We start from the raw sequence: 14,715 nt of genomic DNA on the forward strand, positions 1-14,715 counted from the left end.
AGAGTAACTCTACAGGATGATCACATTTGCTTTCTCATCAAGAGATAAAGGAAGTGGTTTTGCTTGGTTAAGGGATATGGTTGTGATGCATTTCTGTTACCCCAGCACTCAGGAGTCTGAGGCAGGAAAATCAGGAATTGGAAAGCAAAACCTTCTCCATTCACGACTGATTTGAAGTTACATATCCAAGCCTACTTCAGCATCTCCCTGTTGACAGCCAACCCAGAAGCAAAGAACACTCAAGCAAAATGTCTGCAACAAGTAAAGGATTGTTCTTGGCTCCTCTACTTAACCAATTAAAAGTTAATTTAAAGAACACACACACACACACACACACACACACACACACACACACACACACACACACGTGCGCACATGTGTGAAAAACAGAACCTGGCAAAGTGAGTTTGGCTTGGAGATGGTTATAGTCTGAGGTCAGCCAAGGTAAAACAACATTACTGAGAACATATCTCAATCAATAAATTCTGGGTGTAGTGGTACATGCTTAAGATCCCATTGAAGGCCAGTCACTGGTGGCTTACCCAGTAATCATAGCTACCCAGGAGGCAAAGATCTGAGAATTGTGGTTCAAAGCCAGTCCAGGCAGAAAAGTCCATGACACTCTTACCTTCAATTAACCACCGAAAAGCCAGAAGTAAGGCCTTGGTTCAAATGGTAGAATGCTAGCCTTGAATAAAAAAGCCAAGGGTCAGTGCAAAGGAATAACTGCCTAGGCCCTGAGTTCAAGCCCTAGTATAGTCATTTCCAAGAGAAATCTTCTTACCTTTTCTAAAGTATCAAAAACAAATAGCTGTTCAGAGCACTGTGTGTTACATGGTTCTCTTAAGATGAGCATATCATGATAGATTGAACACTTGGATGTCTCTAGAATGTACACACGGAAGCAGGAACCCCCAGCATGTCAATATTTAGAAGTAGATTCCTCTGTCTGGCTTAATTATTTTATAAACACATCCCTTGCCCTCCAGATTGGATTCTAACAACTATAAACAGTGGCACCACTGTGTTTTCTATCTATAGTGTCATGAACACAGCACAAAACGTGTTGTATCAGATGTTCCATATGCTTGATGAATGAATGAATGAATGAAGTACTGAGACAAGTTGTTCACCTGTCTGTGCATCCATTCTTGTTTTTATTCCATTTCAAATAACCTCCCTCTCTCGGTTCTTTCAGGCGACACAGGATGTACAGAGAACAGTTTAACCTCACCTCCCTGGACCCTCCACTACAGCTCCGACCTGAAGCCAGCTGGGTTCAGTTCCACCTGGGGATTAACCGTCATGGGCTATACTCCCGGTCCAGTCCTGTGGTCAGCAAGCTCCTGCATGACATGAGGCACTTCCCCACCATCAGCGCTGGTAAGGTTCAGGGCTCAGGCGCAGCGCACAGATCGTCTACCAGGGAGGCCTTAGGCCATCACGGGCCAGGATGGGGGTGGTGGCCACAAACACCTGGTAGACAGGGTAATAAGAAAGCAGTCTTCTTTTGAACGAGGTCTTGTAAACTTAATCTCATCAAATCCCACCACAGAAGAATGAGGAGATTCTGCACACCTAAAGAAAGGTGATTGCTATCATTTACTAAGTGCTACCTTTGAGCCAGGCCATGAGCTTTGTTCTAAAATGGTCTCACAGTGTGGACATTATGGGCACTATTTTGTGTGTGTGTGTGTCAGTACTGGACTTGAGCTCAGGGCCTCAGCATTGTCCCTTTGTGGATCCTCCAGTGATTGGCTCTCCCAGAAGCATGATGGGAAGTTCTCACAGCCCTTCTTCTCCTTTGCAGATTATACTCAGGACGAGAAAGCCTTGCTGGGGGCTTGCGACTGTACACAGAGTAAGTGACTGGACTCTGCCTGCACTCAGGCCCCGCCCTGTCACAGTTACATGACTGGGGGAGTGGCTCCTCCTGCCTAATGTATGAGAACTCATCACTACACACACACACACACACACACACACACACACGCGCACGCGCACGCGCACACACACACACACAGAGGCGGAACTCTGGCAAATCAAAATGTGGACGAGGAAGAGTGTTACCAGCACCATTACCAGGAAGCTTGTTAGAAGTGCAGAATCTCCACTCCCATTTTCTGAGTCAGAGTTTGAATGCTAACAAGATCCCTCAAGAGAATGGAGTAGGAATTGAAGATGCAGAAGCAACTGTGCAGGGACCGTCCCGCCTGACACAGACAATGTATTCAAATCACCTGGAGAGCTTGAACTCAGGTTTTGGGCACTGTCCCTGAGCTTTTTTGTTCAAATCTGCTGCTTTACCACTTGAGCCCCTTTCCATTTTTTGGTAGCTAAAATGAAAATAAAATTCTCACAGACTTCTCATAGCCCAGGCTGGCTCTGAACCGTGATCCTCATATAACAGCTACTTTGAGTCATTAGGATTATAGGCGTCAGCTCTGGCACCCAACCTATCCGGGGAGTTGTCAAAACAGCTGCTGCCTGCCTTCCACCTCCATGGCATTGGGTTCACTTGCAGAGAAGGAGACCCAACTCAGTATTTCAGAAATGCTCCAATGATTCCAATGCAGCCACGGGGGAGATTCATTATTTACCTGGATAGAATCATAAAATTGGGAGCAGGAGTGGTGGGGGCTCCTCTGGGGGTCCTGGGAACCACTTCATTGTCAGTGTGGAAGCCTCCAGGCTACCTCCAACGATGAATTGCCTTGTCTATTTATTGAAATGTGTGAACACATGGCAAAAACTTTCACGTGTGAGTGATAGTGTACTCCTATTATTCCTACACAAGGACGTAGAAGCCAGAGGATTAAGAGTTCAAGGCCAGCCTGGGCTACATAGCAAAATCATGTTTTCCAAACAAACAAGGAAAATCTACATGAAACATGCTGTATTAAAGACATATAAACTCCAGCCACTTGCCACTTTCAAGAACATGGAGTTAGTGATATATTATGGTGACCTCTGCAGGACTTACAGAAGGGCTGGGATTGAGTGGAGGAAATGAGGTGCCCAAGAAACCAAATTTAAAGCAGCAGCACCCACTGAGGGTGGTGGTACATGACTATAATCCCAGCACTTGGTGGTGAGGAGTGGATACAGGAAGATCAGTTTGAGGATAGCTTTAACTACAAGTAAAATTTTGTCAGAGTGGGACGAGGGAGGGAGGGAAATAAGAGCTCAGTGGTGGAATCTATGCCTAGCATGTGCAAGTCCAGGCTTTGTTTGGAGGGTAGGAAGGAGGAAGGGAGAAGAGAGAAGGAGAGAAAAGGAAAGCATCACTTTTTCTCAGGTATACAAATTTTCCAAACCCTAGTAGTCATAGCACAGATATAGAATCTCCAACAGAAATATAAAACCCATCTAATACAGAGTGAATGGAATCTACAAAGCCACAGATGAAGCATAAAGAGGAAAGGCTCTTCCTTCCAAGAACAACATTCTTTGGAGTTTTCTAGCATTCCTCTGGGGGGCCCTGTGCTGTTTTCCCTCTTTCTGCATTGGCACTAGATGACTTGTTTTGAGCGGCCGGGTCCACGTTCCACAGCTTGATCCTGGAGTTTACTTTGCAGACAATGGAAATCGAATCTAGATGTTAAGGTCTTAGTAACTAAAAAAATGGGGCTGGGTTTTTGGGATGATCAGAGAGCCTGGCTGTGAGCTTTCTTCCTTTTATATCCTTTCCAGTCGTGAAACCCAGTGGAGTCCACCTGAAACTGGTGCTGAGGTTCTCAGACTTTGGGAAGGCCATGTTCAAACCCATGAGGTAAGTGAGGTGAGCCTTGTTGCCACACCCAATATGGCGGATGAAGTGTCAATCAAAAGGTAATACAAGTGACATGTGATGTCCTGACATTTTCATACCCATCAATGCTATTTGGACAACCTGTCCCCAAATATGTAACTACTTTGGTAATAATTAAAAACATTAATTTCTGTTCTATTCATAACAACCTATATGGGCTTCTCCTCCTCCACCCACCCAGGGTTTACAAACAAGTAAGAACCCCCTCAAGAAAGGCTCTGCTACCTTAAGCTAGTCGAGTGAATCTCCTGTGGCTGACATAAGAGAGAATGGCCTGGTGCTAATTATCTTAATTGTAAGTTTGATTGGATCAAGAGATACCTAGGAGATGAGTAAAGCACATCTCAGGGTGTCTCAGTAAGGATATTTCCAGAACAATTCGATACACTGGCACATTCAAAATCTGAACTTGGCTCTGTGGGATGCTGGGGAAGGTGGGGCCGGGTCAGAGGAAGTAGGTCACGGGGGACATGTTTCTGAAGGGTGAATCTTGCCCTGGCCCCTTCCTATCTCCCACTCTGCTTCCTGTCTGCCATGAGGTAAAACACCTCCTCTTCTACAAGCTCTTGAGCCATGGTATTCTCATCAGGGGCCCAGAATCAGCACAGGCAAGGATTACAGATGCAATCTCTGAAGCTGTGAGCCAAAAATAAATGCTCCCCACCCCTCTCTTGAAGTTGTCTATGTTTGGCATTCTGTCACAGCAACAAGAGAGCTACCTGATACAGACCCTCAGAAAGAAAGGTTCCTATTTACCTAGTCATGGTTTCCTCCACCATGTGCTACCTTCCAGTGGAGTCCCTTAGCCTCATTTAGATTCCTTCCCTTCAGCTAGAGTGGCTTCATCACTGGAGCTAATGCTGACCCTAGTGAAATGAGCCCTGAATAAAGAGCCTCAGATCCTAAACTGGGGGACAAACATTCCCTTAAGGAAGGGTTTGCAGATTTCTCAATGTCACATTCCCTTGGGGAGTTGTAAACAACTTTGATACGCAAATCCCATTCTCCCAGAGTCTGCTCAACTTGGGTTCTCGGGACCCTCCCTGCGGGACCATCTATAGCCCAAGCAACCTGAAGTTTGCTATATAAGGAGATTTCCCATGGTTCCTACAGGGAAATCAAAAAAGTTCTTTTCTTAGCTTAAACATATAATTTGAGATGCTTTGGAAACACTGAGTCTCTGCTTATATTTATAAAAACTTAGAAGTACTCCACTCTCTCCTTCCACCACTTCCTCTTCCTACTGCTTTCTCTCTCCTTCTCCCTTCCCTTCACTCTCTTCCTCTCCCCCCCTTACCCTCCCACCTTTCTACTTGCCAAAAATCTTTGACAATCATCATCACTAAATTCAAATTTGAGGTCAATAAACCAATACTAAATTCTTTCCCTACTCTCCCATCACCACCACCACCAGCCATTTAAAGCAGCTGCATCATGAAACAAAAAGCCAATGCATACGACATCATTTCTGGTTAATGACACTCTCTCAACTAAACAAAGAAATCTGAGAAGCTATGCAAGAACTGGAATATAGAAAAATTTCTTTTCCTAGGGATAATTTTAAGAGGCATCCCATTTTTCAGGCATGTGTCATACTAAAACCAATCAATCACACTGATGTTATTTGCTACCTTACCTTACCCAGGTTGACATCCAACTCCTGGAGTCCAGGGATCCTTCTGCCTCAGCATCCCCAAGTCATTGTGGTGCCCTCAGGGAGCACACATGGCTATTAGTGTGAGTCCCACCAGAGCATGTGACAGACCGCAATTCACTCACCTGAACACCAGAGCTACCAGCAGGACTTTAGTTGGTGCAAGTTTTAAGTCCTTGTCACCGTTAGCCACACCCACTCAATGTCCAGAGAAGGATGGTCAGAAGGAGGCAACATAAGGAAGGTTTCTATGGAAACAGCATACATGCCCAAGAAGCATAAGCATCATGATAAACCTGCAAATCCAACACAAACCTGCAGGTCCACAAGTGGTGTTCTGAGAGCAAAGGCCTCACAAAGCTCTTATTTTTAAAAAGCAGACCCTAATAGAAAGTAGATGAGTTCCATTTCACTTTTTGGGTATCAGTAAGGAAAAACTACTTTTTACAATGTGAAGATTTCCAGGGAGGTAAAGGAACATAAAAAGAATTATACTCATTACTTGATTCCTGTAACTGTAACCTTTCTGTATATCAACTCTCTGATAACAGAAGCAACAGAGGAAAAAAAAAAAAAAAAAACAGCTGGAAGTGGTACCGTGGCTCAAGTAGCCCTGTATCAAAAGCTAAGGGACAGTGTTCAAGCCCTGTGTTCAAGCTCCAGATTAGGTACTTTAAAAAAATTAGGTGAGGGGCAGGGAGTTTGGCCTAGTGGTAGAGTGCTTGCCTAGCAGGCACGAAGACCTGGGTTCAATTCCTTGGTACCACATACTTAGAAAAAGCCAGAAGTGGTGCTGAGGCTCAAGTGGTAGAGTTCTAGCCTTGAGAAAAATCCAAGGACAGTGCTCAGGCCCTGAGCTTAAGCCCAGGACTGGCAAAAAAAAAAAAAAATGGTGAGAAGCGTTTGTCCCTAATCAGACAAAAAACAGAAAATTATCTTTGGGTAATGTACAGGCCAAACATCTGGGTGATGTTTTTATGTACCACAGCACATACCTGCACCAACATATGAGAAATGTTGCTGTAAAATAAAAACATTTAAAATCGATTGCAGGCCACATATAAAAGTGAAGATGTCGGGCTGGGAATTTGGCCTAGTGGTAGAGTGCTTGCCTAGCATGCATGAAGACCCGGGTTCGATTCCTCAGTACCATATACATAGAAAAAAGCCAGAAATGGTGCTGAGGCTCAAGTGGTAAAGCTCTAGCCTTGAGAAAAGTCCAAGGACAGTGCTCAGGCCCTGAGCTCAAGCCCAGGACTGGCCAAAAAAAAAAAAAGCCAGAAGTGGAGCTATGGCTCAAGTGGTAGAGCACTAGCCTTGAGCAAAAAAATCTCAAAAAGACAGTGTCCAGGCTCTGAGTTCAAGCCCTAGGACTGGCAGCAAAGGGGGAAAAGTTTATTCAAGAATCAGCATTCTTTCGTGTAGCATGGAGTCAAAGTCAATCTGGAGGCTGGAGGCTGTTCCTCAACACTAGGTAGCAGGCATTTTCCTGAGATTCACACTCTCCAGGCAGGCCGATGCTCTTCAATAATTCATTAGTGATATGAAGATGAGTATAGATTAGTGGCTTCCATGTCAACTTTTCTCAGCCTTTTGGCCAGACCCATTCTTAGGATGCATCAGAATTTCTCTGAAGGAATGATCTCACATGTTTCTCATAAGCAAGCACCCGAAACACCAGACATTTACCCAGAGAGTTTTATCTCAGTCCTTTAAACTTTATCCATAACACTTTTCATTATTAAATTTCTAATTCCATCTTTCTTTCTTCATCCATGGGCATCTGGTCTACCTTTCCACTAGTTTTGCCAGATATTTGTATTTACCTCTGAAGGATGCCTGCATTATAGCTACTCAGGAGGCTGAGATCTGAGGCTGAGATCTGAGGATCATGATTCAAAGCCAGTCCAGCCACTAAAGTCCCTGAGACTCTTATCTCCAATTAACCACTAGAAAACTGGAAGTGGCACTGTGGCCCAAGGAGGAGGGTGGTAGCCTTGAGCTGAAGAGCTCAGGGACAATGCCCAGGCCCAGAGTTCAAGCCCCATGACTGAAAAAAAAAATTTTTAGTAGGAATCTTGGCCTTGACTACACCTATGGGACCAGTCCAGTGAAGCACCTATGACTTCTGCTTTTCCTCATCTCCTCCTATCCCAGGGAGTCTCCGGCTATTCCTGCTTGGTCCTTCTACTGTTCAAGCACCTATGCAAAGCAGGAACACATGCTCAGTCCTCTCCCCTTTGCTCTCAGATTCACCACTGAAGGCTGAATCTGGGCCTTGATTCCTTCCTTCCTTCCAGACAGCAGCGAGATGAGGAGACGCCCCCAGACTTCTTCTATTTCATTGACTTTCAGAGACACAACGCTGAGATTGCAGCTTTTCACCTGGACAGGTAGGTCTGGCCCTCTGGAATTGACCTTGACTATAAATGCTAAGCCCTGGCAAGGGGAAGATATATGGGAATGGGTGGGGGAGGGAGAACTCCCAGAATTTTTTTCCTTCTGGCATTTTTTTTTAAAATCATTTTCATACCTCAGTGTGGTGCCTTCAAACCCAACATTTCCAACTCAGCCCCGCCATATTGCTTCTGGGGCTGTCTTGGGCATGACAGTCATATATTTGTTCTGATTTCCTCATTTAGAAATGAAAAGATTGCCAGTCCCATTGACCTTAACCTCCCAGGCTGCTCCCATTGGATAGCCAAAGTTACTCAGGGTGGTCTGTGCACTGGCACTGTGGCACCAACCTAGAAACAGAACCGCAGCCTCCCCTATACCCAGAGTCAGAACCAGCATTTGAACAAGATTCCCTGAAACCCCTATGCCCATTCAACTCTGAAAAACACTAACCAAAAACACACCACGGATGGTAGAGAGTCTCAGTGCAGTAAGGACCTTTCTCCATCCCATCAGACCAGAATTTGGCCTGGGCCTGATCAGCCACACTATAGGGACATTGACTGTGTGCTGGCTTGGGTACAGGATGAATCCTTACTTTCAGGCCACCCCTTAGATCCAAGCAGGACGATCTCTCTTTCAGGATTCTGGACTTCCGGCGGGTGCCACCAACAGTTGGGAGACTAGTGAATGTCACCAAGGATATCCTAGAGGTCACCAAGAATGAAATCTTGCAAAGTGTTTTCTTTGTCTCTCCAGGTAGAGTACTGACCAGAGCCATATTCTGAATCTTGAGTCTTTCTATGAGGTAGGGCAGTGTGTGCAGTTTTCTGACTCCGGCTCATGCGTTTGGAGGATAGGAAGATATTGTCAGACAGTCCTGCCGGATCTCTTTGATCCTAACACATGATGAACTATGGATGGCCAAAAGTCGTGTGTAAGATGCTGACTAGCTTGTATGGGCCCTAAGCCTGCAGGGCTGGCTTCTCTGGGAGCAGAGGCTATCCCTTTGAGGTGACAACGATTCTAATAACATGGATGGTTACAGATGGAGTCCTATATTCTTCCTGGTCCAGGTCATTTAAAAATTGGTACCCAGGATGCTCTATTGAGTAGCATTCACAAGCACTCCTACAAAGGGAAAAAAATGGCAATGCTTCTTCTGCCTTTTTCCAAACTGGGGGTTCAAAGTTAATCCTACAGACATATTGCTCTTGTCATCCTTCATCTTCCAGCCAACAACGTGTGCTTCTTCGCCAAGTGTCCGTACATGTGCAAGACGGAATACGCGGTCTGTGGGAACCCACACTTACTGGAGGGCTCCCTCTCTGCCTATCTGCCATCCCTCAACCTGGCCCCCAGGCTGTCTGTGCCCAATCCTTGGATCCGCTCCTATACGCTGGCAGGAAAAGAGGAGTGAGTTGGGCCTCTGTCCACAGTGTCTTATCCATGGTCCTGCAGTCTAGTTCTTGAATAGAGTCAGACCCCAAAGGTTGCCTCCATCTTTCTCTGTCCCATTTCATAGTGATCCTGGGACCAGCAGCCTGAATCTGTTCTCTCCCTTTCTTTTGCACACATACACATATGTACAGTCATGAAGAACTTACTAGTTGCTGGGGAATAGAGCCACAGCCTCCCCCATCTCGGGAGCTCATTGGTCTAGTTGGGTAAATGAAAATAGTGCTAATTCTGTAACAGAGGAACACACCAAGGAACTGTGTAAGGAGTACTGACTGCCCCAAGTAAGACCCTTGAAGCTGAGAATCTCCTAGCTATATCCATAGAAACTTCTAGTCATACAGCAGGTATTCAGTGTGAGCGTGAATAGGTCCTGCATTACTGATGGGGTGAGAGGGGAGGAATTTCTGGAGGACATGACAGATCCTAAAGGACTCTGTGAAGGCTGAGGGATCTGGGGTGCACATAACAGAAATGCACAGGGTTGGGAGTTTATGAGCAATGTAGGACAGCTGGAAGAGGCCTAGTGAGAGGAACACAGAGGAGACACAGGAAAGTCAGGTGTCAAGGTTCCTGTCTGTCACTGGTCCTCCCTTGGACATATGCTCAGCTATCTGCTAAGTTCCCAGCACTGAGTACTGAAATGAAATCAGAACCTTCTCAACCACATGGACTCCAGCTCCCATGAATCCTTGCCCAAGGTGCTGCTTAGAGGTACCTGGCCTCCTGAGCAGCTACCCCCAGCCCAGGGCAGGTCCCAGGGACATGGGAATTGGGCGGGGGTGGGAGGGGAAGAGTCCCTAGTACCTTGACATCTTGGCTTTTCCAGCCCCAGGACTTCTTTCTCATCCTCAGGTGGGAGATCAACCCCCTTTACTGTGACACAGTCAAACAGATCTACCCTTACAACAGCAGCAATCGGCTTCTCAATGTCATTGACATGGCCATCTTCGACTTCTTGATAGGTAGGTCCCCACTCCCCCCACTCTCCAAGCTCCTAGCTTGGGATGAGATGTTGTGGCTGGGGTCCCTGTGACCTTGGCAAGAAATAAGTCACCATCTGGTTCCTGGGGACTGCACAACCCTGACCCTCCCATGGCCTCAGGAGTGGCTGAGGCCCAGAAAAACACAACAACACTCTCTGACAAGAACTAGGGAAACTTGAGGGGGAGCCTCACTGGTCAGGTAGGTGCACCAGCCTGCCAGAAAGCCTGAGTGGGGATCACATTTGCGTTCCACGTTCCCTGCACTCAGTAAAGTAGAAAGCTGAGGATGTACAATAAGCACAAAGTAGGCCTGGGGCCAAAGGCAAGGCCCTGTAAAACCAGGCCATCCATGCTCGGGTGCCACAGGAACCTGGAGAGGCACCCAAAAGGTAGCTGCTACACACCTCCTTAGAACCAGGCACACGGGGTTCATCTTCACCCCCTGCAGGAAGTAATGTGTGACTGCGTGAATTCTGAGGGCATCTGTGCCAACAAAGACCCGCATTAAGATGCAAGGTTATGAAGGTTCACTATAGTCCATTAGAATCCCAAGTCAGGTACTTAGTGAAAGCCTTGAAATGCCAGCTGTGACCCAGGTTCACACCTCTATCTCTGGACAGTTCATAGGCCTCCATTCCCTGGATCTCTGGTCCACAGGTCCTGCCTCTGATCCTTCCTCCTGTCCTCTACAGGAAACATGGACCGCCACCACTATGAGATGTTCACCAAATTTGGAGAGGACGGGTTCCTTATTCACCTCGACAATGCCAGAGGGTAAGTGTCAGTCCCTTTGTCAGCTGTCAAAGGAAATCAGGGGCCCACTAAACAATACCAGTTCTCCTCTAGCCTTACAGGAGGAGAATCTCTGGTGTCCCCTAGTGAGCAACATTGAAATAACCCAGAATTTTTTACTATCCGGAGGCAAAGAACAAGGCCTGACTTCAGTGGCTGGCTGACCTTCCATAGTTGAAGGATTGCTTCCTTTTGTTTCTGTGACCAGACTGAGAAGGGGCTAGAAGCAGTGGACCCCGTCACCAGAATTCTAACCCCAAACCACTGAGTCAAAAGACTTGGAAGTAGAGAAAAGAGCAAGCACCAGGGGAGTGAGAAAGATGCTGCTGGCTAAAGCCTCTTCCTTCTCCCAGGTTTGGACGCCATTCCCATGATGAAATCTCCATCCTCTCGCCTCTCTCCCAGTGCTGCATGTGAGTGTTTGTGCAGTGGGTTAATAAGGGCAGGCGGGTCATTGCATCCCACTTGCAGTCAAGCTCCAAACTGATCTAGGACGTTGGGTGAGCCATGGCTACTGCCACCGCCTTTCCTAACACCATCGCACTTGCTCATCCTATAATTGTAAAAGAAATCTGAAGCTCATCTTTTAAACCTTTTGATCCCCCACGTTCATCTTTAACCCACTTAACTCAGGTCATCACCCCACTTCCAGTCTGAAGGTCTTTGATATTATTAATCAGACTTCTCTACTCATTTGAGGGTGTGTGTGTACCGAGAGACTTGAACTCAGGGTCTGGGAACTAGCCTTCTTGATCAAGGGTAGAACTCTACCATTTGAGCCACAGCTCAATAAGCTTTTAAAAAGTGACTATTTGATCATCACCTTAACAAAATCCTGACTGAAATCCCCTAATTCTATGTTAGCCTGACATTTGCCTTGGCCACTTTTTCCTGGAAACACCTGAGCTACTTCCATAGCTCTCCAGCATTGAGCCAGGCTGTGAAATTGTCCACTTGCTCAGCTCCAGTATCCAAAGCCAATTAGAAATGCATTAGTACATTTGGTTAAATATGTCTCCCTTCTTGCTTCCTTCCTCTCCTCCAGAGCAGGATGGGCAGTACGTACTCAAGCAAAAGTCAAGACAAGCCACTTACACTTGCATCCAAGTTGGATTCCTCCACACAAAGAAAGCAAACCCGACCATAATCACAATGGTAGAGTCTGACAGACTCTAGATTAGCATGCAGACTCTAGTTAGCATGCAATGACGTTGAGTGCTGGCCCTGGAGAATCATGTGAGCTTCCACCATTTTGCCTACTGGAAGCTTTTCCCAATTGATGTGTCAATTCGGGTTTGATCCTTGACCCATCCCAGAGCAAGTGTACATGGTCAGGCATCATTATAGGTGGTGTGAAAACTACGACTACAAATCCCACAGCTCAGCCAAAAGGGCATTCCCTTTTCATATGATTCTTACTTAGCATGTGATGCTGTAAAAGAAGGCCTTAAGAATTCTAAAGAGGGGAAGTGGGGCTGTGGCTCAAGGGTAGGGCGGTAAGCCTTGAGCTGAAGAGCTCAGGGACAGTGCCCAGGTCCAGGGTTCAAGCCCCATGACCCACTCAAAAAAAGAATTCTAAAGAGCAAAGTGAGACACTGCATTCCCTGCATCTGCTTACTTGGTTCCTCTGCCTTTTCAGGATAAAAAAGAAAACCTTTCTGCACCTGCAGTTGTTGGCCCAGGCTGATTATAGACTCAGTGATGTGATGCGGGAGTCACTTCTAGAAGACCAGCTCAGTCCAGTCCTCACAGAACCACACCTCCTGGCCCTGGACCGCAGACTCCAAATTGTCCTCCAGACTGTGGAGAGCTGCATAGAGGCCCACGGGGAGCACAGGGTCATAGCCCATGGCCCAGCCTCACAGCCAGTCTCAGGCCAGGTTAATCTGACAAGCTAATGAATGACTGCAAGGGTGGATTTCAACACACACCTGAGCCAACAGGGGATACACCTGTGCAGATGGCAGCTTCCTCACAGAGCTGGGGCAGAGGAGGCAGACATATCTGAAACAGCAAATGGGATCCACTGAGCTCTGTCCTGACTCTCAGACAAAGGCCACTGTTTCAATAGACCACCACGGGGCTCCTTCAAGGCCACAGATCCATCTTCTGAGCACACTGAGAAATCTGCACAGGGGCTAGGCCTGGAAGATCTGGAAACCCTGTAACCAGGACTGTTTTGACTGTACCAAGTCCAATAAAAGGACATCAGTTAGATATGTTCCTCTCCAGATCCTTCTGTTTTTTGTTTGGTCATGGGTTTGAACTCAAGGCCTGGCACTGTCCCTGAGATCTTTTTGCTCAAGGCTAGTGCTCTACTATTTCAGCCATACTCCACTTCTTGTTTTCTGGTGGTTAATTGGAGGTAAGAGCCTTACAGGCACCTTCCTGCCCTGGCTGGCGTCAAAAATGAATCCTCGGATCTCATCAGCCTCCTGAGTAAGCTAGGATTGCAAGCATGGACACCAGCACCAGGCATCCAGATTTCTTGTAACTACAAGTAAAGCATCTTGCATATCTTACTCTAACTTAGTCATTGGCAAATGGTCAAACTGGTTCAAAGCAGGCTTTTACCCAGTCTGCTGACTTTCCATTGGTTAGACCTGAATGTAACAAGTCCTGTGGTAACTTCTCAAATACTCTCACAAAAGGCAGATATAAGACAGGGATTTAGGGGCTGGGTGCCAGTGGCTCACAGTGCAAAGCATTCTTGGCAGAAAAGTCTTTAGGGAGTCTATCTCCAATTAGACAGCAAAAAGACAAGTTGTAGGCATGGCACCAGTGACCAAGTGCCAGCCAAGCAAGAAGAGCAAATGCAAAGCCCTGTGTTTAAACCATGGCACTGGTAAAAATAAGTATTAAATTAAAACTAAGCAAAATTTAAGAGATTTGAGACCAGGTATGGTGGTTCATGCATGTAAATTCCAGTTCCTCAGGAGAGAGGTGGGAGGATGTGGAGCTCAAGGCTAGCCAGAAAGCAGTGAGACCCTATTTCAAAAAACAACTAAAAACAAGAGGGGTGGGCACCTCAAGTGGCCGATAGTGCATTTGCCTAATATGTGTAAGGCCCTGGGTTCAACCTCCAACAAGGGGGGGGGGAATATGGGAGGGGAAATAGAGCCCCTCCCAAAAAACAAAAAAACACCCAACTTTTCCCAAGATACATTACTAAACTTCCCATGAAATATTCTCCAGACTCAACATGAAAACGTCATGTTACTGTCGACCGCAAAGTTTAAAGGTAGCAGCATGGGAAATGAATGAGAACACCATGAGGCCATTCTGAATATTAAAAGACTACAAAGTAAGAGTACATCTGGCACTTTTGCCCTACAATCCTAAGTCACCACAGAAACTGACATCACCAGCACTGAATCATTGCTCACGAGGGATCTACAGGGTGAGGTTTCTGGTCATTTTTGTTGTCAATTGGTCAATATGTGATCTTTATGTCTTTTAAGGCACCCAGTTTTACATTGTTTTCTTCCCATTACTTTCATGGTCAACAGCATGGTTACAGCACTACCACTCAAGCCTGAACAGAGCTTAGCTGCCATGACAGGCTTTCTACGATCAGCATAAATCAAAGAACTGTACTTGGAGAGCTTTCCAATAGC

General features: G+C 46.3%; 1 protein-coding gene across 2 annotated transcripts; it reads left to right on the forward strand.

Moving 5' to 3' along the window:
- Positions 1–1,201: 1,201 nt before the first annotated feature.
- Fam20a (FAM20A golgi associated secretory pathway pseudokinase) lies at positions 1,202–13,339 on the forward strand. Of its 2 annotated transcripts, XM_090349850.1 has the most exons (10): positions 1,202–1,383; positions 1,811–1,861; positions 3,694–3,772; positions 7,766–7,858; positions 8,506–8,621; positions 9,098–9,278; positions 10,176–10,285; positions 10,999–11,080; positions 11,452–11,511; positions 12,738–13,337. In XM_090349850.1, the coding sequence occupies exons 1-10, from the start codon at positions 1,209–1,211 to the stop codon at positions 12,994–12,996; spliced, it is 1,206 nt and encodes a 401-aa protein (XP_090205976.1). In that variant the 5' UTR covers positions 1,202–1,208; the 3' UTR covers positions 12,997–13,337. The 2 variants fall into 2 exon arrangements, with proteins under 2 accessions (XP_090205976.1, XP_090205977.1); XM_090349851.1 differs by lacking the exon at positions 11,452–11,511 and having other exon boundaries at positions 12,738–13,339.
- Positions 13,340–14,715: the final 1,376 nt, after the last annotated feature.

This window comes from Megascapheus bottae, chromosome 17 (assembly GCF_031878675.1).
Source record: "Megascapheus bottae isolate mThoBot1 chromosome 17, mThoBot2.hap1, whole genome shotgun sequence".
NCBI classification, from domain to species: Eukaryota; Metazoa; Chordata; class Mammalia; order Rodentia; family Geomyidae; genus Megascapheus; species Megascapheus bottae.